Source organism: Neohortaea acidophila, assembly GCF_010093505.1.
Source record: "Neohortaea acidophila strain CBS 113389 unplaced genomic scaffold BDY17scaffold_2, whole genome shotgun sequence".
Lineage (NCBI taxonomy): Eukaryota > Fungi > Ascomycota > Dothideomycetes > Mycosphaerellales > Teratosphaeriaceae > Neohortaea > Neohortaea acidophila.
The window spans coordinates 41,193-61,802 of record NW_022985511.1 but is presented as its reverse complement, the minus strand read 5'-3'; the positions used below and the strand labels follow the sequence as shown (position 1 = coordinate 61,802).

Sequence of the window (20,610 nt, the reverse complement as noted above, 5' to 3'; positions counted from 1 at the left end):
GCCCGTAATCCTCCGGCGCTGTCCCGCGGCGATCCCGCATACGCCCGCAGAGGTTCCGTCGACACCGGCGCCCTTTCGAGAGGCTTGTCCGGCAAAACCAACCTACCCACCCGTGATCCGAGGAACGCCGTCGTTCAGGCCGCTGGCACCTTGGCCTTTCTCGACGACAGCGACAGTGACCAAGAGCCCGCACCGCGTCCAACGAGAGGCGACCGTCACCCCAGCCCCGCACCGAGAAAACTGTCCGCGGCGCAGAACACGCGCTCCGCCACCCCTAAAGGCACTCGTTCGCTGACTCCCCGCGGAGCTCGCGATCAACAAGTAGAACAGCCGCCCCGACACACCGTCGCCTCCGCGTTTGCGGGGACGAAGTACCTCGAAGACAGCTCGTCAGACGAGGACGACGAAGAGCCACCCACGCCACGCAACAACAGCCTCGAGGAAGCCATTTCCGACGGCCCCCCCAGCCCCGATCGCTCACGACACGAGGTCAAACGCGTCGACAAGCCCAAGGTGCAAGATGGAGGAGGGGTCTCCTGGCGCGCCTTTTCGCAAGGAAGAGCCGAGCAGCGCAATCAAGAGATCGAAGCCCTCCAGGCTCGCTTTAAGCAACGTGGAAAGAGCATCGCCTTCGTCTCGCACGCCCTCACAGACGACGGAGAGCGGGTCCCTCTCCAACATTCACCTGAGCAGACTCTCACTGGAGACAAGCCGGGACCCAAGAAACCCCGCGGAAAGTCGCCGCCCCGACGAGCCAGGGATGTCGAACCCACCGAGGATGAGATGGCAGACGGACCGGGACTCGCCACATACGATCCCGTCCAGTTCAAGACCAATCCATTCACAGGTGAGTCATCGGTGTTGTCATACGCTCATCACATCACCTGTACTGACATCAATTCCAGGAGAGCCGGTCCGCAGAACCGCCAGCAATACCTCGTGAAATACTCACAACGAGCGACATGGTGACCGGCCCACATATGCCCGCCATGCCGTCATTGACATCCGAATCCACCATCTCGCCGTACAGCGATCACGAAGCCACCTCCTCACCCACCGGCACCGACGATGGCGGCCTCGAGAACAGCATTAGCAGTCTCGCGAGCAAGTTCTCCGCGCCGCAAACAATCCCCGAGGGCGTGCCGATTGACGTATCCCTATCGCCGGTGATGTCACCAGAGATGCTCAGTCCCATCAGCAGAGATCCCAGCACGCGATCTCTTCGCTCGTACGCCCGGCGCATCCCGAATAGCGGATCTCGTCGCTCCTCGCGACGCTCCACCTCCGCCAACGCCGCCTCCGCCCCGAGCCCTGCACAGTTGTTTCTGTCCTCGTGGAGCCGGGATGGTATGCCGCCCGAACTCGCCGCAGAGCCACGCGCTGACGATGAAGGCCAATCCATCGGGCTCAACAATGAATACATCATCGGCCGGCAGATCAACCAAGGCGGGTTTGGCGTGGTAAAGGAGGTCCACACCATCAACGACGCGGGCGAGCGACTCATCCGCGCGGTGAAGGTCGTGCGCAAAGCCATCCCGGGCAAGGATGAGCCGCAAAACGATAAGGCACAGCAAGAGCTGGAGCACGAAGTCTCCATCTGGCGCCACCTGAAACACCGCCACGTCCTCGAGCTACACGCCGTCTACGACACCGACTACGCCACCTTCTGCGTCATGGACCTCAACATCGGCGGCACGCTGTTCGACATTGTGCGCCGCGCCCGCGGCAGCATCTCCGGTAGCATCTCCGACCAATTCCAGCCGCACGACGGGCGCCGAGGCCTGCCCTCCGGCATCGCTAAGCGCTATGCCTACCAGCTCGCCTCGGCCCTGCGCTACCTGCACGAGGACATCCGCGTCTGCCACCGCGACGTGAAGCTCGAAAACTGCCTCGTCGACATGACGGTGCCGAATGCAGAGGTCGACGGCGGCTGCCTCCGCCTGTGTGACTTTGGCCTCGCCGACTTCCTGCACAGCGAAGAACTCTCCTCCGCCGCAGGCGACTACGTCATGATGGACCCCACGCCCTTCCCCGGGGGCAGCCCGACGCTCCAGCAGCACCACGCCACCACGTCCTCCATCATCGGCACGCTGGAGTACGCCAGCCCGAAGGGCTTGAGCGCGCACCGCAAGCTCTTCGAGACGGCCGGCGACGTCTGGGCCTTCGGCGTCATCGTCTACGTCCTTTGCACCGGCGAGCTGCCTTTCAAACACGCCCTGCCCGCCAAGACGGTCGAGCTGATCATGGCGGGCGAGTGGGACGAGAGCGCGCTGTTCGACGCCGCGGCCGGTGGGCCCGAGGTGCGGGAGCTGGTGCGTGGGTGTTTGGATAAAGATGTTGATTTGAGATTGACTATAGGAGAGGCGCTGGGCAGTGTGTGGTTTGAGGGGTGTCGGGAGTTGGGTGAGGAGCGCGAGGAGGAAGGGGTGTGGAATTGAGGCAGGGTTGGATCGGTCGTTCCGTGTGATTTGCTTCTTGGCCCTCGCGTGGCTTTTTTGGGGTGGTTTTGCTGTTTGCAAGCGCGGCGTTTCGGGTGAGATATGGATGGATGTCAGGGATGGATGATGTTGTTCGTTGTTGGATGACCGGTCAACGACCTCGCGATCACTTGTCGATACTTCTCCTCTTTCGGAAAACAAAATCATTTCTTCTGATGCAAAGATCTCCAAGACGGCGTACTGAATCATGCAATGACGATGGCTTCTATATACAACGGCATTATCCTATTCGACGCACCGCGCAATCTGAACCCTGAACACATCCTCCTTGGTACTCCCACAGCGCCTCGGAAATGCAGAAATGATGCCAGACACCCCAATGTTGGACAACCGTGCGGGTGGAGGCTTCAGCACGAGCAGCCTTGACTCTCCTCTCCGATGTTGATGGGAATCGTCTCCGGGAAATCGGGGTTGAAGTCTTGCGACTCCTCCTGCGCCAATGCATTTCTCGCAATCACTTAGGACACGTCAGTAAAGTGGACGACACCTCACGTGCAAGCATGGCAACAAACTCACCCTCAAAAGCCTGCTCGACATTCACCGCCTCCTTCGCGCTCGTCTCAAAATACGGTATTCCCCCCTTACTCTGACAAAACGCCGCCGCGCGCTTGCTGGAAATAACGCGCTTGCTCTCATCCACATCCACCTTATTGCCCAGCACGACAAAGGGGAAACTCTCCGGGTCCATGGGCGAGGCCTGGATGAGGAACTCGTCACGCCAGCTGTCGAGGGTGTCGAAGGACTTGGCGTTGTTGACGTCGTACACCAGCACGCAGCAGTCGGCGCCGCGGTAGAAGGCGACGCCGAGCGACTGGAAGCGCTCTTGGCCCGCCGTGTCCCAGAGTTGCATCGTCACCAGGCGGTCGTCGACGAGCACTTCTTTGGTGAGGAAGTCGGCGCCGATGGTCGCTTTGTAGGAGGCGGAGAACTTTTTGTTGACCTGCCGTCACGGTTTTGTTAGGCTAGGGTGATGGGACCTGCGTTGCTTGCTGGTGGATGCGTACGTATTGGTTCATTAAGCTTGTTTTGCCTACGCCGCTGTCGCCGAGGATGATGACCTGCGAGGGATCGTTAGCAGGAGAGGCGGCATGGTTCTGTGCAATGTATCCTACCTTCAATAGTATCTTCTTTCTTGACGACATGATGACGGTGGCCGGCACGAGGGCAGAGGAGGAGGAGGAGGGAGGGAGCAGTAGGGGCGCGACGGCGGGAGGGAGTGACGGATGAGGTCTTCGCAGGCGGGATGATTGGGCTCAGGAGGGTATCTGGGTGTATGCGCAGGTATCGTAGAGCGGATAGAGGGGGTGAGGAGGTGTTTGGCGATGATGGTTTGGCAGAAGAGGTCGGATGGCTTCCTGCGGTGTGATGAAGGCACCAGTTCGGAAGGAGCCATCTGCCGCGGGGCCCAAGCTCAGGCCTCCCCCACATTATTAATGCCAAGAGATATTGATTGTCCCCGTCCATTGCCAATTGCCCTTCCACACCATTCTCCTCCGTCATATTACCATTCACCAGCCTTGTCATGAATACACATACGCATCACAGCCTCTGATCCATTTTTTCCGTGGCTACGTCCCACGTCTTGTGCCCAAGCGCTGTCCATTGAGGAGTGATTCAACTTCACCTCTCCGCACCCGCATCCATATCCCCCTCCCAACCACTACCACCTCGTACACCACCGCAATCATGACCCAATCCAAACCAAACAAACCAGCACCCCTCAAAGTCTCGACGGCCGAAAAAGGCCCCTTCAACCTCCTCCGCCCCATCCAAATCCTCGCCATCTCCCTCTACTTCATGTTCGACACCATCCTACACCTTCTCTTGACCTTCCAGATCTCCACTTTCCTCTCCATCTCCGCCTTCCAATCCGCCTGGTTCGCGCGCTTCTGGGCCTTCTTCGGCCCACTGTCCGCTGAAAATGCCGCGCCGGCCGTCATGCCGCTCCTCCAGAACCACGCTCGCGGCGTCTGTCTCGACATCGGCCCCGGCAGCGGCCAATGGTTGTACCTCTTCCAGCGCGCCAACAACCCCGACATCACCAAGATCTACGGCGTTGAGCCGAACGTCGGCCTGCACCCTGCGCTGCGGGAGAGTGCACGCAAGGCGGGGTTGGAGAACGTGTACGAGGTGATTGGGTGCGGCGCGGAAGAGTTGCAGACCAAGGGCGGGTTACAGCCGGGGTCGATCGACACGATCATCACCGTGCAGTGCTTGTGCAGCATTCCCACGCCGCAGAAGATCATCAAGGAACTATATCCGCTGTTGAAGTCGGGCGGGCAGTGGTTGGTCTTTGAGCATATCAAGACCAAGTATCAAGGCAGCTTTGTAGGATACTGGCAAAGTAGGTCCATCCTTTGTCGTTTGTGAAGCGAGTGGATTCGAGGCTGACGTACGAACAGAGGCTATCAACATCGTTTGGCCGCATATGTTGGGCGGCTGCAACACGACTAGACCCACGGATGAGTGGTTACTGAAGACGGGCGATTGGAAGAAAGTCAATCTCTACCCTGGCGCCGGCGAAGGCCCGTACGATACCATGCCGCATGTCATTGGTACGCTCACGAAGAAATGATGCCGATCTCGGGGCCCAAAGGCGTGTATGTGACGGCCGGCGGGAAGCACTGAATCAATACTATTACCACTTATCGAGCATCAGGACTCGTGCATCCTTTTGCGATGTTAGTTCTCCACAGCCTTCGATAATCCGCCATCCTCGCTTGTTCTCGCCCGATACGGCGCCCCTCGTCCCGCCAAGCCTGCTATTGTCGTAGCGTCCGACGCGACCCACGTGGTTCCAGAGACGACCTCACGCCTTCACATTTGTCCTCAAGGACTCATTCTTCCAAGTCGCTACACATTTCTTAGATTGCTCTTGGCAGCTTACAATGCCACCGCTCTGGACTGGCCGATTCCTCTCCATCCAGGTCCAGACATCAGGCCACTCTGTAGCCTCCAGATGCATAAGTGATGGGCGCCCTACCCATGCCCACGACAGGTATTTGCTTTCTTCCCTCGTTGGCTTAACATTTCCGTCATCTCCTGCGCTCTTTCTCTTATTTTTATCCGTTCTACCAAGTAATAATACTATGCGCACCGCCGCTTTCGTGTGGGCCGCTCTGGCCAGCGCCGTCTTCGCCAGCCCGGTCGAGCTCCAGCCCCGAGCCGCATGCACCAGAACCACGCACACCACAACCACCTTTACTCGCGCTGGCGCGGTGGCGACGAAAACCGTCACACGCACGGTGCAAGGGGGCGTGTCCACTACCATCATTCCTGCACCGTCGGGGTGAGCCTCCGCCCATCTCTCCTTCACCTCCGCCCCCTCTAATCACATGCAGATTTGTGCCCATCCAGTCTGCGATCCCGGGCGCTGTGTACCAAGGCAGCGGCGGGAGCGCCCCGATCAAGCGCGCTGTGCTCGTCGAAGAAGACGCATTGTTGCCCCGTGCAGCGGCGCCGGAGCCCCAAAAGGTGGGCGCCTGCCAGACGTCCACGTCAACCTTCACCACCTACTTGACCAAAGCCCCGACGTGAGTGGAATTCCCCTCGCCCAACGCACGACATCGGTGCCGGAGGCCCTGGCCCCACCCACAAAGCCCCAGACTCTAATAACTCCGCCTCCACAGCACGAGGACAGTCACGGCGACCACGACCGCCTATGCTTCCACCACGACCGTCTACGCCGCTTGCGCCTCGAACAACCTCGCGGATTACTACACGCCCAACAGCCAGAGCTTTTCCGGCGGCCAGCCCTACAAACCGAGCACCTTCAGCTCGTTCGGAGCGACGTCCACCGCAGCACAACCCAGCGCGTACGCATGTGAGTCCATCCCCACCCCATTCGCTCCACGAGCAGACGCCCAGCTGACTTTCTACAACCAGGCTGCGTCGCAGCGCTCCTGTACGGCGCCTCCTACGGCGACGGCACCGCCGCCGCGCTCTTCACGTACGTGCCATCGAATTCCGCTTGCATTGTGTACTACACCGTCGACACGTGCCCAAGCCTGCAGGCGTACTCCCTCGAGGCCTTCACCATCACGCCGCCGAACCCGAACTACGACCCGGCGGTTATTGGCAATCTGCCGTGTGGGCTGGTCGACCTCGTGCAATCCCTCGAATGAGCGCGGTCGAACTTCTCGGGTGCGGGGAGATGTGGTGGAGAATGGGTGTCTTACGCCTCGCTACAATCCAAGGGATATCAGACCTACTCGAATATGCTAATTTCCAAAACACTCCAATCACCCGCCCGTCTATGTATCTAGTGTCGCTGTTGCCGCGCGCGCCGCATCTTGTTTCGCCGACTCCGATGCTGCCGCATCCCATACTTGGCCAGCCAGTCCTTGATCGTGTCCCAGAGCATCGTAGCAAAAACGAGCAGGGCAAACGCCGCGAGGACGGGCAAAGCGACGGTCCAGAAGTAAGAAAAGGGCTCGTCGATGCCGCCCGCCTTGTTGAAGTTCTGCCCGAAATATCCGGAAATAAAAGTAAGCGGAGCGAACAGCACCGTCACAATGGCCAGAATCATCATGAAGTTGTTGGTGCGCGCGCCGACCGTGTTGAAAATGAGCGTCGAGATGTTGGTCGCGGAGGCGTCCATTTGCTCCAGCGCTTGTATCATGGTGATACAGTGGTCCAGCACGTCGCCAAAGTAGGTGTGCGCGAGCGGCGTGATGGACACGCTCGTCGCGTCGTGCGGCCGCAGGACTCCCGCCCGGCGGTAGTTGGAGATCTTGCGGTTGAAGACCGGCGCGCCCTCACGGTCGCGTCGCGTCTTCTCCACGGGCTTCATGTCGATCGTGGCGGAGAGTTCGTAGCCCTCGGGTGGGGGCGAGAGGGAGGTCAGTGACTGCGCGGGTGGGGTCGGGGGGTTAACGGGGCCGTTGGCGTTGTGGTCGCGGATGGCGTTGACGAGGTGCACGATCGGCTTGATCAAATTCTGTAGCATGTCGATTTCCTCGCCGAAGATGTGGAGCGCTCGTGAGGTGGAGATGCTGGGGTTCACCATCGCGTCGACCTGTAACTCCTTGCGGGCTTTGTTGTAGGCGTCTCGAACGGGAATGGCGAGATCCACGATGGCATCGATGATGGCCTGGAGCAGGAGGGACGCATCACCACTTCGACGAAGCATGGTCTCGCTGCTGTAGATACGGTCGCGGATGGGATCCTCGACATCCTCGGCGGACTGTTCAAAGATCGAGATGACGGTGTTGTCGGCGCAGAGGAAAATCGAGACCTGTTCCACAGTGACGGCGAGGTCTTCCGCCGCGAGAGAGCTGTGTCTCTCCATGAAAGCGGTATGCTCGGGAATCTGCGAGCTCTCGTAGCGATGCAGGGTTCGGGCGGGGCGGATGGGGGTATCGGGCGAGGTGCCAGTGTGGGCATTGACGAACTCATCAACCCTGCCATCGTCATTCTTGTCGAGGTCGTACGGAAGACGACTTTGTCGCCTTGCCTTGGCCAGCTTGCGACGTTGCCACCACCACAGCTTCTGCTTCACCTTGGCGGTGTGCGGGTGCTTCTCGCTCTGCTCCTCCTCATCGTCATGCAGGAAGTGACAGTCGCAGCGATCTTCGTCGCCGTCCTGCGAGTGCAACATGACCAGCTTCTGCAGGGTGAGGATGACGCAAGCATGGTCCGCGTACCAATCCACTTTCGTGCGGGTGTGCGTATGGCAGATGTCCTCAATGGCCAAGCGATGCAGATTGTACGTGTTGCCGAGCACCTTGATGACGTCCCAGCTCAGCCCGTTGACGGAGATCCAGCGGCACGAGTACTTCTCCGAGCGGCCCTGCAGCAGCGCCTCTTCGAGATCGTCGTTGTCGACGCGAACGTGGCTGGGCTGAACGTCGGGATCGGAGGAGAAGTCGATGATATTGATGTCGCATTGCGCCTTGAGCCGCGCAATGTGGAAGGGCAGCTCCTCGTCCTCGGCAGTGGTGTCGATACCCGGTTCGGCGCCGGGCAGCCAGCCTTCCAGTTCGTGCGACTCGGCTTCATGCCACGTCCCGACCGTGTTGCTCCTCGAGTGGCGGCGATGGCGCATGCCATCCCAGCTGGCGGAGCGGCGGGAGAAGCGGGAAATTTTGGAGACGGTGCTGCCGCGGCGGTCCCTCGAGGGGTGGTCGGTGGTGATGGGGGACAGCGCGATGGGCGGCTGCACGTCCCCGGCGCCCGCCGTGCCAGCACGGCTGCGGGAGTCAAAGTCGCGAACGGTCGACATGGTTGCCGCGTGCCAAGAGACGAGGTTGGACGCTGCAGTGGGCTACATGAAGGTCTCCACCAGCGATCGGGCCGAGGGTTTCGTCACCGACTGGAGCGGCGGCAGCTACGCGATCAGGCGATGGTGTTGGCTGTAGATGTGAGCGGAATGGCGTTCCATAGGTGGTCCGAGGTGTGCGACAATCGCGTTGGGCCTGTTGCGCTAGGGATGCTGATGAGGATGTAGGGGTGCAGCAGGTGGTGCGTGACGCGAGGTGTGCGGGATTTGAAGGGCGGCAAAGGCGGGATGAGAGGAGCGAAAAAAGTTGCGGCTTAAAGTTGGTCGTAAACTGCGACGATGGCTCCCCTTTCGAGCGCGGGGCTGCCCTCAAATCGCTCCTTCCCTTCTGAGAGGCGGCCGAAAATTCCCCGGAAGGAAAGGGCGTCCGCCCGTCCACTCCATCCATCGTGGTCCTTTCGTTGAGTCCAAAAGTTGCCTCGACCGCATCATCATTATCGTAATTACAGAAGATCAAAGTAGTAAATACCATCCATGTCAATCGTAATAACGCCGCGACCCGCCCAACCCAGCAACGCTGCTCCGGTGTCGATACCGCGTAGATCCATACTCCCTGCGCCCTCCCTCGTCAAGCGCATCATAATCCAACCGCGGCCTCCGCCGCTCATTCTCGAAGTCGTACCGATCGTCCGCCGCATCCGTCAGCCTTCTCGGCCGCGACGAACCATCCGTCGCCCTGCCCGACGGATAATCGTCGTACGTCGCAGCGTGGTGCAGCTTCGGGCGGCGTGAGCCAGCCTCGCCGCGGGTCGAGCGTCTCCGCTCCACAGGAAGACCCCATTCGTTGCGCGCCGAGTACGCCGGCACGACTTCCCACTCTCGATGCCTGCCGCCTCGATAGCGCGAACGGTGCGGTTTCCGCGATCGCTCCAGGCTGCTGCCGGGCGAGTACTCGGTGGGCGAGGAGAGGTCACTGCCATCGACACGAGCGTCAGGAGTGCGTGCGGAGCGATGACGACGGGGAGGAGGGGAGGAGAAGATGGAAGCGGTTTCGTACGAGGTGGTGGCGTCTTCGCTCGAGTTGCCGCCGCTGATGCGGAACTGCTCCATCTTTTGCGCCATGTAGTCCATTTGATCTTCGAGCGCGCTCACGCGGCGTTCCGTCTTCGGCCGGCTGGAGGAGGCGCGGTGTTGCCGCGCCCGAGGGCGGGCTTGCTGGTCGTCGGGGTAGTATGCGTCGTCTTGTGGGGGGAAGGGGTCCGCGACGCCATATTGAGGTTCCTGTTGATGGTGGAACTGGGGAGGGCCCGGTTGATAATTGTCGGGGCCGTAGTACACTCCCCCTTGCATTTGTTGCTGATGAGGGAATGGGTCCGGGACCTGCCCTTGTTGGGGGTACTGGTCTTGCTGTGGAAACTGTTGCCACTGCGGCATGTGTGGTGGGACGGGAATCTGCTGGAAGTTGTTGCTGTTGTATCCTCCCTCATTCCCCCAAGCATACAAATCGTTATCGCTGCGGGATTTGCGGATCTTGCCATTCCCTTTCAGCGCCTTCTTGCGGTTGAGCTCTTCACGGTCGACGATCTCGAAAGTCGTGGGCTTTTTCTTCCCCCCTTTAGACCCCTTGCGATCGGAGTCCTTCTTGGCGTTCTTGTCGTCGCATCTCAAGATGACCTCGATCCTCTGAAGCTCCCTCGAAAACAAGCCTCTCTTGACCCCCTGGACGTCTGCGAGCACCCATTGCGCATACCGATCCCGTTCTCCCCGCATCCGCTCGCCGATGAAATGGTTCACGGCGCCTTGCTGGATCGTCGTGAGCTTCTGAAGGTCCGCCTGGACCCCCAAGCTTCCCCCGTACGCCTTGTGTCTCTTGATGGCGAATCGGAGCTCTTTCTGATCGAGGTGCATGGGAGTTGGAATCACGCTCGCCCAGGCGTCCGGGTGCTTGGAGTCGGGATGCTTCCGTTCCAGCGTGTAGCCTTCATATCGAGTTCCCACGCGGTTGCCAATTTTGTTGTTCTTCTTCGGCTTTCCATCATACATGTTGTAGTTCTGGTTGTGATATACACCGTGCTGATTGCCGTATTGCTGATTGTCGTAATGTTGCTGAGCGTATTGTTGGTCGAACTGCTGTCCTTGAGCCGGGTAGTACTCATGCATTTGGTTTGGTTGCCCCATGGGTGCATCGGGAAATGGTCCAGTTCCGGGCGCCATCGGGGCGGCTGGGTATTGATCTCCCATGGTAAAATCTCTTGCGGGATGTTTCGTGCTGGTGTTTCTTGCGGAGCACGACCGCGCGTCGGATGTGTTATCGAGCTTCGGAATACTTGGAAGAGATACGAAAGAATCAGACGGGCGGCAGGAGAGTATACGTGTGTAGGGGTACGAGAGAGATGAAGAGACAGAAGGAGAAGCGGGGTGGGTAGGGATTAAAAGACATCACGCTCCGCACTTACTCACGTTCGTGCAACGGCGGTTCGCTGTCATGGACATTGCCTTACGAACCGCGGCGCTACGCGGCATCGCATGCAGGGGGCCAGACAGTGAGGCTCGCGGTGAAGGGAGACGACGTCAGATCGACAACCTGGTCGTCTGGTTGGTTGTTGCAGTCCACTGCGGACCGCTGCGACTCGTCTCCGCCATGGCCAAGCCGGCGACGGGGCGGAGGCGCAGACGTGCAGCTGCTTTGCGAACCATCGAGGCAGCCTTTTTGGCCTGCTTTCGGCGAGGTGAGCGCGTGGTCAGGTGACAGCGTGACGAGCCGGAAAGTCGGTGCTCGCGGCCTTTCCACACCGGATTCGAAGAAGAGATGGTTTCGGTGAACTGGACCTGTGCTTGTTACTCCGGCGGACACACGGTTTCCTCCGATCCACTTTGCGTCCAGGTGGCACAGCAGATGTCGGTCGAGAGGCTCGCCCGCTCCTGGCCCCCAGCAAGTCACAAGCCCCACCAGGTTCGGTCGTCCATTTTGTACCACTGCCCACACACCATGGCCCTCTTTGCAAACGTTCGAATGAGGTCAATCGAGAGGTCGGTTTTAACTACCAACCTTGACGCCGCCCAACGCGGCACATAGAATACATCGCATCTCCGAAGCGTCCTTCTAATGCATTCCGTGCAGTCGTAGGTCTTCTAATACAGCAGAAGAGGCGTACTGCTGTACATCATGGTCCCTCGGTGCGCTGCGTCCATCAGGTGCGGCGTGCAGAGCTTCGCCGTGAGAGGCTGAGCTGCGCGGGGTGGAGCTGCAGGCTGCTGCACGAACAGCGCAGCAGCTGCTCGGCGACTGCAGCTACGGTGGGTGCAGTGAAAAGCCGGCATGCTCCTTCCGCTGTGCTACCCATCGTTGGGCTCCAGAGAATGGCCTCGAAGCATTTCGTTGGAGTGTCGAGGGTGAACGCGTGTCTTCAGGAGGATGTCACGGCAAGATGCAGAGATCGAAGTGATCTAGGTCTGTGCCGCGAGTCACACAGAATCAGTCAAGTCGATGGCTTCCATCATCCGGCTCGGGCTCCCCTGTGGATGCACGTTCGGTAGGAAGTGAGAGGCGGTTGATGGAAGACAAGGCGATTGGTCGGGGGTGAAGTCGGAGGAAGCTCGCGAAGCTCCGATGATTGATCGATGACGCTCGACTTTTGGTTGCGTTTCAGCAATCCCACCGACCTTCACACAATCATTGCACGTTGCAGCACAATCCGGTCGGCATCACTAGAACCAGAGGAGCGCAACAAGAGGCTCTATTGGAGGCAATATCGCCTCATACAAAGCCATGGCGACCATCAGCCGGCGAGTGGCCGCGCATTGCCAGCGATGCCACCACCTCGACCTCTCCCGACGAGCCTCAACCTCCCTCCGCCACACCCTCCAACCTCCACCCTCCCTGCAATCTCGCACGGCACCAGCACGATGCATCCGGTCAACGCCCACCCTCTCCAACCCCCCCGCCGCCCCGAAATCCCGCGACCGCGGCCCACCGAGCGAAGAAGACACGCAAACCGACTTCGCCGCGATGAACATCCTAGCCAACACCCCGCCCCCCACAACGGGCATCGACTCCTGCCTAGACGACGGCTTCGCGCTCAACAGCGGCCTCAAAGTCACCGGCTCCGGCGTGCTGCTCTGCGGAGGCGAAGCCTTCAAATGGCGTCCCTGGATCCGCGCAGGCCGGAAAGAAGGCACGATCGGCGCCGGGGCTGTCGGGGACGACGACAAAGGCGTGCGCAGCGAGGGGGGCAAGTTGCTGAATGCGAAGGGGCAGTGGGATGTCGAGGCGCAGGCTTGGGGCGTGCTGGCGCTCGCGTGGCCGAAGCCGGATTTGCTGGTGCTCGGCACGGGGCGCTCGATTGTGCCGCTGAGCCCGCGCACAAGGCGGCAGATTAATGATTTGGGGATCCGGATTGAGGTGCAGGATACGAGGAATGCGGCGGCGCAGTTCAATCTGTTGGCGACGGAGAGGGGGGTGCAGCAGGTTGCTGCGGCTCTTATACCCATCGGTTGGAGGGAGGGTCGTTGAGGCGTGCAGTGGCATTTCATGCATAGCAATCAACAGGCGGCGATGTCAAGCTACCAGTTGACAGGCAAACACAATGGAAAGTTCGGTGTCTCAACAGATACTTCTTGATCTCTATTCACAAACCACGCCACGGCCTCCTCCGCTGCGTTACGCGCTCGTTCCATCCCACTTCCTCTTGTCTCTCCATCCACTCCCCATGGTGTATGGCAAACATTAATAAAGAATCGAAGTAGACAACCATCGCGATGTGGGCCCCCCACTCGCATTGCGCCTTTGTATCCCTTCCCATCCCAAATTCCCCACCCAAACCATGTAGTGCAGAAGAGGAGCCCCTGCCAGGCCAAAAACGCCGTGCTCGAAGAAATGGAAGAAACACAGAGGAGAAGAAATCAGTAAAGCGGCTGCTTCACGTCCGCCACGCCGCATCGAATCACATCCTCCAACCGCCACCGGGGCGGTGTGACCACGACCTCACTCCCACTCTCCAGCCGCGCGCGCATCTCGTTCTGCTTCTCGTTCATCAGCCCGTCGTGCATCGCCTCCTGCCCGCCCGCCACGCCCGAGCTGAACTTCAACTGCAGCACATCGCCCGCCTGGTCGCAGGCGGCCAGCAAGCGGTCGAGGTCGTCCTTGGTGTGCGCGGCGGAAACGCAGAAGCGCGCGCGCGAAGAAATGAGCGGCGTCGCGGGGTAGCCGACAACGACGACGGCGATCTTGCGCTTGAGCATTTCGTGGGAGAAGGCGGGGATTTTGGCGGGGTGGTAGAGAAGGAGCGGGATGATGGGGCTGTCGTCATGCCCGTACACGATGAACCCGAGGCGCTTGAGGCCTAGGCGCAGGTAGCGGGAGTTGAAGGCGAGGCGTTGCAGGCGCTCTTCGCCTTGCCCGGGCACCAGGTCGCCGTTGATGATTTTCAGGCTGACGGAGATTTGTGTCAGGACGGCGGGCGTGGGCGTCTCGCCGAAAATGTTGCCGGCGTTGGTGACGCGGATCTTATCGATGAGGGCTTGCGAGCCGGCGACGTAGCCGCCGTTGGCCCCGAACGACTTGGTGAAGGTGCCCATGAGAATGTCGACTTCGCTGGGCGGGATGCCGAAGTAGTCGCAGATGCCGCGGCCTCGGGGGCCAATCGCACCAATAGAGTGCGCCTCGTCGACGTACAGGGCGAACTTGTACTTCTTCCTCAATGCAACGAGTCCCGGGAGGTTGGCCAGCGTGCCTTCCATGCTGTACAGCCCCTCAACGGCCACCAGGATCTTCCTCCACGGTCGATGGGTACGCGGTTGTCCTTGAGAGATGCGTTCGCGCAGCAAGCGCTCCAGCTCGGACATGTCGTTGTGCTTGAACATGTCAATTACCGCCCCGGAAAGTCTAGCACCGAATCGAATGGACGAATGGTTGAGCTGATCGGAGATGATCAAGCATCCCTTCCCGACCAGCGCAGGGAAGATGGTAGCGTTCGTCACAAAGCCCATGCTGTGGATCGTCGCGGCTTCTTTGCCCACAAAGTTCGCCACCTGGTTTTCCACCTGCAAGTGCAGATCGCTGGTTCCGCAATCCGCGCGCGGGGAGCAAAAGGAGATTCCGTATTTCCTGATGCTCTGTTCGGCCGCATCGGCGCATTCGCCCTCGGATTGAGCGAAGCCGAGGTAGTTGTAAGAAGACATGTTCAAGGTCTCGGTGGTGGTGCCTTTCAATTTGAAGCTCAAATTGAAGTCGTCACTCTCTCGATCGAGCAGGGTGATGAAGCGGCCCGGCACCCCAGTCACCGGGCGACGGAAGCAGTCGTTGATCCGCAGCTGCAGGCGTCGAATGTAGAAATTGTCAAAGTCGCTGTTGAGCGGCGCGTACCCGTCTCTTTCCCGCAAATGCTTGTATGAGTCCTGCATGAAACGCTTGCCGAAGAAGTCGCGGACGTGGCCGAAGATGATGAGGATGAGGTAGGAGATGTAGGTGGTGATGAGGAAGTAGTAGGGCGGCTCATCTTCGATGGGCTCGGGGAACTCGGTGCCGACGAAGCGCGAGGAGTAGAGGTGTTGTCTGGAGCCCAAGGGGCCGAATGCGGCGTGCTGCTTTGCGAGGCGCTTGACTTCCGCGGGGCTCGGGGGCGAGAAGAGGGTCAATGGCTTCTGCATGTCGTCCAACTTGCTCTTCTCCCCCGTCGCGGTGGTGAGATTGATGGTGGGCAGACTGAGGGTGGGGATTTGCGGCGAGGGAGGGTGGAGGGTGGAGGGCGGGTGGTATAGTGGTGGCTCGAGTCTCGTGGTCTGTTGATCGGATCGGGCAGGTTTGGGCGCGGCGGCGAATGGCATGGAAAAGCGCGGACGGAACTTGGAGCGTACAGCGGCGGGGTCGCGTATCGGCTCTTTCTCTGACAAGACTTCGCCGGTGATGCTGAGAGGAGGAGGCGAGGCGGAGGTGAAGGGATTGAGGGCGCGGATCGGCATGATTCTGGCGGAGGGAGGGAGTTAGAGGGTTGCAAGGAATGCCGTCGCGGAGTCGGGGGCGCAGAGGAGGGAGAAGGGGATGGAGAGGTGAGGGGAGAGGAGTGCCGGGGAGAGGTGATGTGATGTGATGATGGGGGAAAAAGTAAGCGGTCAAGCACGATCCGTCGCGGTCCGCAAGTGACACAATTGCTGCAGGAACGGGGCGGGATTGTGCAGATGCGGCGTGGACCGCATGGACCTCGCACTTCGAGTTGCGGAGGGGACGCGATGGAAGATGGGTGGCGGTGGGGATGGTGGATGATGAGGATGATGAGTGCTCTTCTTCAGCCCCCCGGGTTGTTGCCTTGTCGTGCCTGAGGAAGGAGGCGGTGCTCGGCAGGCGCGATCGATGATGCAAACACGCGAAAAGACTCGACAAGGCGCAACACGTACCTTTTATGCACGCATTCCCGGCGGTTTGTGCAGCGGACGCGGTTCTTCCTGACTCCCTTCCCACTTGCGTCCGAGAGGTATGTCGTCTGACTGTCTGGGGTCTGATCCTGGTCTTCCTTCGCTGTTCTCTCTCCGAATTCTCCTGCAATGGAACGGCCGGAGGATCGGCAGGAGAGTTTTCCGTCGGAAGCCCGGAGGTTCTGTTGGGAAAGCCGGCCCGCCCAATGTCAACTCGAGCACCGCAATAACACACCACGATCGATGGAGTAGGATGAGCAGCAGGAAAGAGGTTGTGAGGACACAGAGGAACACTCGAGTCTGTTCAGCTGCTTCGTTTGATCGCCGGAAGCTCCACTGAATGGTCATTTCCCTGCCCGGATGCCCCCCCTGAGCGCGTGTTACATAATCAGGCACAATTTCAAATGCGGATGTGCACGGCGCGTCGGCCTTGGCCCCCGGGGCCGCTCGGCCAATCTACCTCATCTTATCGTGTGCTGACTGCTACAGCGTCAAGGGCACGACGAAGAGCAAAAGAACAGCAACAGCACGCTGGTCCGAAGGGTCAATCAGTATGGCAGTTGTCCAAGTCGTTCCGCCAATATCGCGCTGCATTGTACTCAAGGGGTTCAGGGTCACGTGATTGCCATATACAATTCATGGTCTCTTCTCACATCACCCACCCTTTCCGTTCCCCCATTCCTCCCGTGCAAAGAACGTCCTCAACCTCACAACTTGGCGCCCTTCGCGTGCGTGATGCGACCAACATACTCCTCCGGCATGAACCACCCCACCCACTTCCGCTCCACCCCCTCACTCATCCCGGTATTCCTATCCCATGGCGTCTTCTCCGCCAGGTACGTCAGGACGCTGTGGTCACAATCTGCCTCAGCATCGTAAGCGAACACGCTTTGAAGCGTCTCCGGCGCGCCCCAGAGATTCCAAGAAAGTTGGTTGACATCTGGTCCCGTCACGTGACGAGATGTGTTCTGCAGATTTCGGATCTCATTCTGCTCTTCCGTGTACGCCACCGACTCCTTCGATGCGGCTTCACGGTACTGATCACCAGGCGGAGGATACATGTACATGGCACCCATGGCAAAGGACGCTTGTTGTTTCAGCCAGGCCCGGGGCATGCGCGTCTTCTCGTAGACGTGAATCGCTTCTTCCAGGGACAGTACGCCTCGCACCACCTCGGCCAGGGCTCGACCGAGGAATGCGCCGTCTTCCATCGAAGTTGCGGCTCCCTAACATTCCTGGGTTAGCACGTGTGTCTGTTTCAATTCAAGAGGGTGTTCCCAGGTATCCATCGCTCCAATTGATCTCGAGATATCTGGACTACCTGAGAGTTGCTTACTTGTGCCATGTGATTTTGCATCGAATGGCTAGATTCGGCGTCAGCATTGACAGTAATGTTCGAGGAAGGGGTACTCCTCATGTCAACTTACGCCGCATCGCCCATCAAGACCACATTCTTTTGTGGGCTGGACCACGACTTCAACGGACCGGTGATGAGGAGCGGCCAACGATTCGATTGAGGGATAACATCAATCATCTTCTTCAAGCGTGGATCGACGTTCTTGAAGTACTCCTTCACCTTGTCCATATCCACGTTCTCCTCCACATCCGTCACCGGCCGGTCGAAGTAATGCGACAACACGACGTTCCAGTCGCGCCCGCCGGAGATGGGGTAGGTGATCACATAGCCCTTGTCCACGGACCACACGTCGATGGCGTTGCCAAACTCGCGAGACTCGGGCACCTTTTGCCACATTTCCTCGTACGGGACAATCGCTCTGTAGGCGGCGTTGTGGGTTGCCGCTCGCGGCGTGACGTCGGGGAACAGCGCCTTGCGCACCACGGACTTCAACCCGTCGCTGCCAATCAGGAGGTCGAAGGTATACTCCGCACCCTTGGTCGTCCGGACTCGGACGGGAGACGTTTCGAAATTAATGTCCTGCACTCGGGCGTCGATTACGAGCTTGACGCCGTGCCGTCTTGCCGCCTCGGAGAGACCGACGTGAAGATGGTGACGGTGGACGACCCACCACGGAAAGCCGAACTCGCGCACTGTCTTGGGAACCAGCTCCGTCCTCTGGATGATCTTGCCGTCTGAATTCCGCATGTTGATGTAGCGACATTGCACCAGGTCGTCGCCAATGATGTCCGAAACGCCCCATTTGATCAGCAGGCGGGAGACGTTGGGCGTCATTTGGATCCCGGCCCCGATCTGCCACCGAGCTGGTTAGCTGCGACGAATGGATCAAGGTATCGAATCCTACGTACCTCGCCCAGCTCGGCCGCGGCCTCGAGGACAGTGACATCGCAGCCTGCTCGCGCGATGGCAATGGCTGCTGCGAGGCCACCGAGTCCGGCGCCGCAGAGGCCGACTCTGAGTCGCTGTTTGGAAGCCTGGGGTGATTTTAGACAGTGACGATGCAGCAGGTTGACTTCTTGACTTTTACCATTGAATAGGATTGGTTCGATGCTTATTCACAGCTTATCAACAGTGGTGGACCGGTAAAGCTAGTATGCAGAAAGGACAATTGAGCGATGATTCGAGGATTACAAGGGACGGGGGCAACAGTCTAGTACGAATGAATTGACGAGACGATACCGTCATTATTTGCACATTCATTAATCGAACGTTCCGTCCGTCCCTCTCCGTCAACGGAGGAGGCGTGTGAGGGGAAGCGTGTTGATGCCTCAGGCCGACAGCCGCAGCCGCAGCCGCAGCCGAGGTGAGCGAGTGACGTCGCTTCGGCTGTTCCGCGTTCTTTTCGAGCTCGCGCCGCCCGTCCACCCTCCCCCGACCCATCTCGGCCCTGAGGAGGCATTGGCGAGCACGACAATGTTTCTTACCACCTGCACCCGATCCTTCGCCGTCCAGGCGAGTCTCCGGAGCACCATGCCGCTACGCGCCAAAATCCTCCACCCGGCCATGACGGGCAGTGTGGTGAAGAAGGTGAGCCAGTCATGCCCTCCCCCTGCTTTCCCCATCTCTATATTGGAGCATTGCGCTGACTGCCCTCGAGTTCGCCACCGCATCGCCCGCCGCCGTCAAAGAGCAGCCCGGCGACGAGCCCAACGATGTCCTCTTCAGCTCCAACCAGGGCGTGCGCACCATCACCCTCAACCGCCCCAAGAAGCTCAACTCCCTCGATGGCAGCATGTGCAGGAAGATCATCCCGAGACTACAAGAGTGGAGCAAGAGCCAGATGGCCAATGTCGTCGTCATCAAGGGAGAAGGCCGCGCCTTCTGCGCCGGTGGTGATGTGTCGTCGCTGGCGGCCAATAACAAGAAGGGCGCCGAGGGTCAGCAAGTCAGCAAGGACTTCTTCAAGCTCGAATACGGCCTCGACCACATGATTGCCACGTACGGCAAGCCGTACGTCGCCTTCCTCGACGGCATCACCATGGGCGGCGGCGTGGGCCTTAGCATCAACGCCCCCTTCCGCATTGCGACGGAGAACACGGTATTCGCCATGCCCGAGACCACCATTGGCTTCTTCCCGGATGTCGGCGCCTCCTTCTTCCTCCCTCGTATGGATGGAGAGCTGGGCATGTACCTCGCCTTGACCAGCGAGCAGCTCAAGGGCGTCAACGTCTTCTACGCCGGCGTCGCCACCCACTACCTCCACTCCTCCTCTCTTCCCGACCTCGAGGCCCGCTTGGCCGAGCTCGAGTTCAAGGACTACGACTCCGCAGAACATCGGGTGCGCGTTGTCAACGACACCATCGAAGAGTTCTGCACCGGCTTGCCCCATGACCAACCCATCAGCGCACCCGTGGCCGGCAACGTGCGGAAAGCCATCGACTACTGCTTCCACAGCAACCGCCAAGACGTCGACGCCTGTCTCAAAGAGGTCGCATCCTTCAGCGAAATGAACCCGGAAGAGCCGGGCGCAGAGGAGATCAGCAAATGGGCGCAGAAGACGCTCAAAACCATCAAGCAGCGCTCGCCGACCTCCGTCAAAGTCACGTACCGCCAACTGCGCAACTCGAAGCAATGGAGCATCGCCGAGACATTCGTGCGGGAACACGGCATGGCGTCACGCTTCATGGAACATCCGGACTTCGTCGAGGGCGTCACGGCGCTGCTGGTGGACAAGCCGAAGCGCACGCCCAACTGGTCGCCCAACGAACTGAACGAGGTCACCGAAGCCACCGTCGACGAGTTCTTCCCGAGTCCGGACAAGATCGCCATGGAGTTGATGGTGTCCGGCAAGGGAGCGGACTACGCCGAACCGCCCTACGCGCATTTCCTCGGCCTGCCCACGGAGAAGGAAATCGAGGGCGCGATTCAGCACCAGGGCATGACGAGCAAGGAGCAGGTGGTGGAGGCGTTCGTGTCGAAGTTCAACGGCAAGCAGGGCGTGGCGGAGAAAGTGAACGAGGTGCTGGAACGGCGGACGAAGGAGGAGGGCGGCAGGCTGGTGGTTGACGCGGCGTGAAATGTGTAGGATTAATACATCGAGGCGAGTGGAGTGACAGACTTTTGTA

The 20,610-nt window shown here is 59.7% G+C and overlaps 10 protein-coding genes across 10 annotated transcripts; 5 read left to right on the top strand and 5 right to left on the bottom strand.

Annotated features, from left to right (window-relative positions):
• Positions 1-128: 128 nt before the first annotated feature.
• BDY17DRAFT_67378 (kinase-like domain-containing protein) lies at positions 129-2,564 on the top strand. Its single transcript, XM_033738595.1, has 2 exons — positions 129-847; positions 909-2,564. The coding sequence occupies exons 1-2, from the start codon at positions 521-523 to the stop codon at positions 2,436-2,438; spliced, it is 1,857 nt and encodes a 618-aa protein (XP_033592490.1). The 5' UTR covers positions 129-520; the 3' UTR covers positions 2,439-2,564.
• A 74-nt stretch (positions 2,565-2,638) lies between these two features.
• BDY17DRAFT_290543 (ras-related protein-like protein) lies at positions 2,639-3,838 on the bottom strand. The gene is made up of 4 exons (XM_033732527.1): positions 3,611-3,838; positions 3,503-3,556; positions 3,015-3,438; positions 2,639-2,955 (listed from the first exon to the last, which is right to left on the bottom strand). Exons 1-4 carry the CDS (start codon positions 3,638-3,640, stop codon positions 2,846-2,848), a joined length of 618 nt encoding a protein of 205 aa, XP_033592489.1. The 5' UTR covers positions 3,641-3,838; the 3' UTR covers positions 2,639-2,845.
• Positions 3,839-3,907: 69 nt separating this feature from the next.
• BDY17DRAFT_290542 (S-adenosyl-L-methionine-dependent methyltransferase) lies at positions 3,908-5,501 on the top strand. The gene is made up of 2 exons (XM_033732526.1): positions 3,908-4,842; positions 4,901-5,501. Exons 1-2 carry the CDS (start codon positions 4,185-4,187, stop codon positions 5,071-5,073), a joined length of 831 nt encoding a protein of 276 aa, XP_033592488.1. The 5' UTR covers positions 3,908-4,184; the 3' UTR covers positions 5,074-5,501.
• On the top strand, positions 5,502-6,732 carry BDY17DRAFT_290539 (uncharacterized protein). The gene is made up of 4 exons (XM_033732525.1): positions 5,502-5,787; positions 5,840-6,031; positions 6,128-6,321; positions 6,384-6,732. The coding sequence occupies exons 1-4, from the start codon at positions 5,588-5,590 to the stop codon at positions 6,620-6,622; spliced, it is 825 nt and encodes a 274-aa protein (XP_033592487.1). The 5' UTR covers positions 5,502-5,587; the 3' UTR covers positions 6,623-6,732.
• On the bottom strand, positions 6,733-9,005 carry BDY17DRAFT_290538 (uncharacterized protein). Its single transcript, XM_033732524.1, has one exon. The coding sequence runs from the start codon at positions 8,719-8,721 to the stop codon at positions 6,760-6,762; it is 1,962 nt and encodes a 653-aa protein (XP_033592486.1). The 5' UTR covers positions 8,722-9,005; the 3' UTR covers positions 6,733-6,759.
• A 78-nt stretch (positions 9,006-9,083) lies between these two features.
• Positions 9,084-11,306, bottom strand: BDY17DRAFT_290537 (uncharacterized protein). The gene has a single exon (XM_033732523.1). The coding sequence runs from the start codon at positions 10,957-10,959 to the stop codon at positions 9,256-9,258; it is 1,704 nt and encodes a 567-aa protein (XP_033592485.1). The 5' UTR covers positions 10,960-11,306; the 3' UTR covers positions 9,084-9,255.
• A 1,073-nt stretch (positions 11,307-12,379) lies between these two features.
• BDY17DRAFT_290534 (uncharacterized protein) lies at positions 12,380-13,319 on the top strand. Its single transcript, XM_033732522.1, has one exon. It carries the CDS (start codon positions 12,488-12,490, stop codon positions 13,229-13,231), a length of 744 nt encoding a protein of 247 aa, XP_033592484.1. The 5' UTR covers positions 12,380-12,487; the 3' UTR covers positions 13,232-13,319.
• Positions 13,320-13,620: 301 nt separating this feature from the next.
• BDY17DRAFT_314940 (serine palmitoyl transferase subunit 2) lies at positions 13,621-15,366 on the bottom strand (the record flags this gene model as incomplete). Its single annotated transcript, XM_033735865.1, has 2 exons — positions 13,621-15,300; positions 15,322-15,366. The coding sequence occupies 2 exons, from the start codon at positions 15,364-15,366 to the stop codon at positions 13,621-13,623; spliced, it is 1,725 nt and encodes a 574-aa protein (XP_033592483.1).
• A 1,469-nt stretch (positions 15,367-16,835) lies between these two features.
• On the bottom strand, positions 16,836-18,516 carry BDY17DRAFT_246107 (uncharacterized protein; the record flags this gene model as incomplete). The annotated part of the gene is made up of 5 exons (XM_033730697.1): positions 16,836-17,122; positions 17,174-17,354; positions 17,465-17,492; positions 17,556-18,337; positions 18,394-18,516. Coding segments are annotated over 5 exons (1,401 nt in total), but the record flags the coding sequence as incomplete, so codon positions are not given.
• A 499-nt stretch (positions 18,517-19,015) lies between these two features.
• On the top strand, positions 19,016-20,561 carry BDY17DRAFT_245137 (ClpP/crotonase-like domain-containing protein; the record flags this gene model as incomplete). The annotated part of the gene is made up of 2 exons (XM_033730606.1): positions 19,016-19,072; positions 19,143-20,561. The coding sequence occupies 2 exons, from the start codon at positions 19,016-19,018 to the stop codon at positions 20,559-20,561; spliced, it is 1,476 nt and encodes a 491-aa protein (XP_033592481.1).
• Between the last annotated feature and the right edge of the window lie 49 nt (positions 20,562-20,610).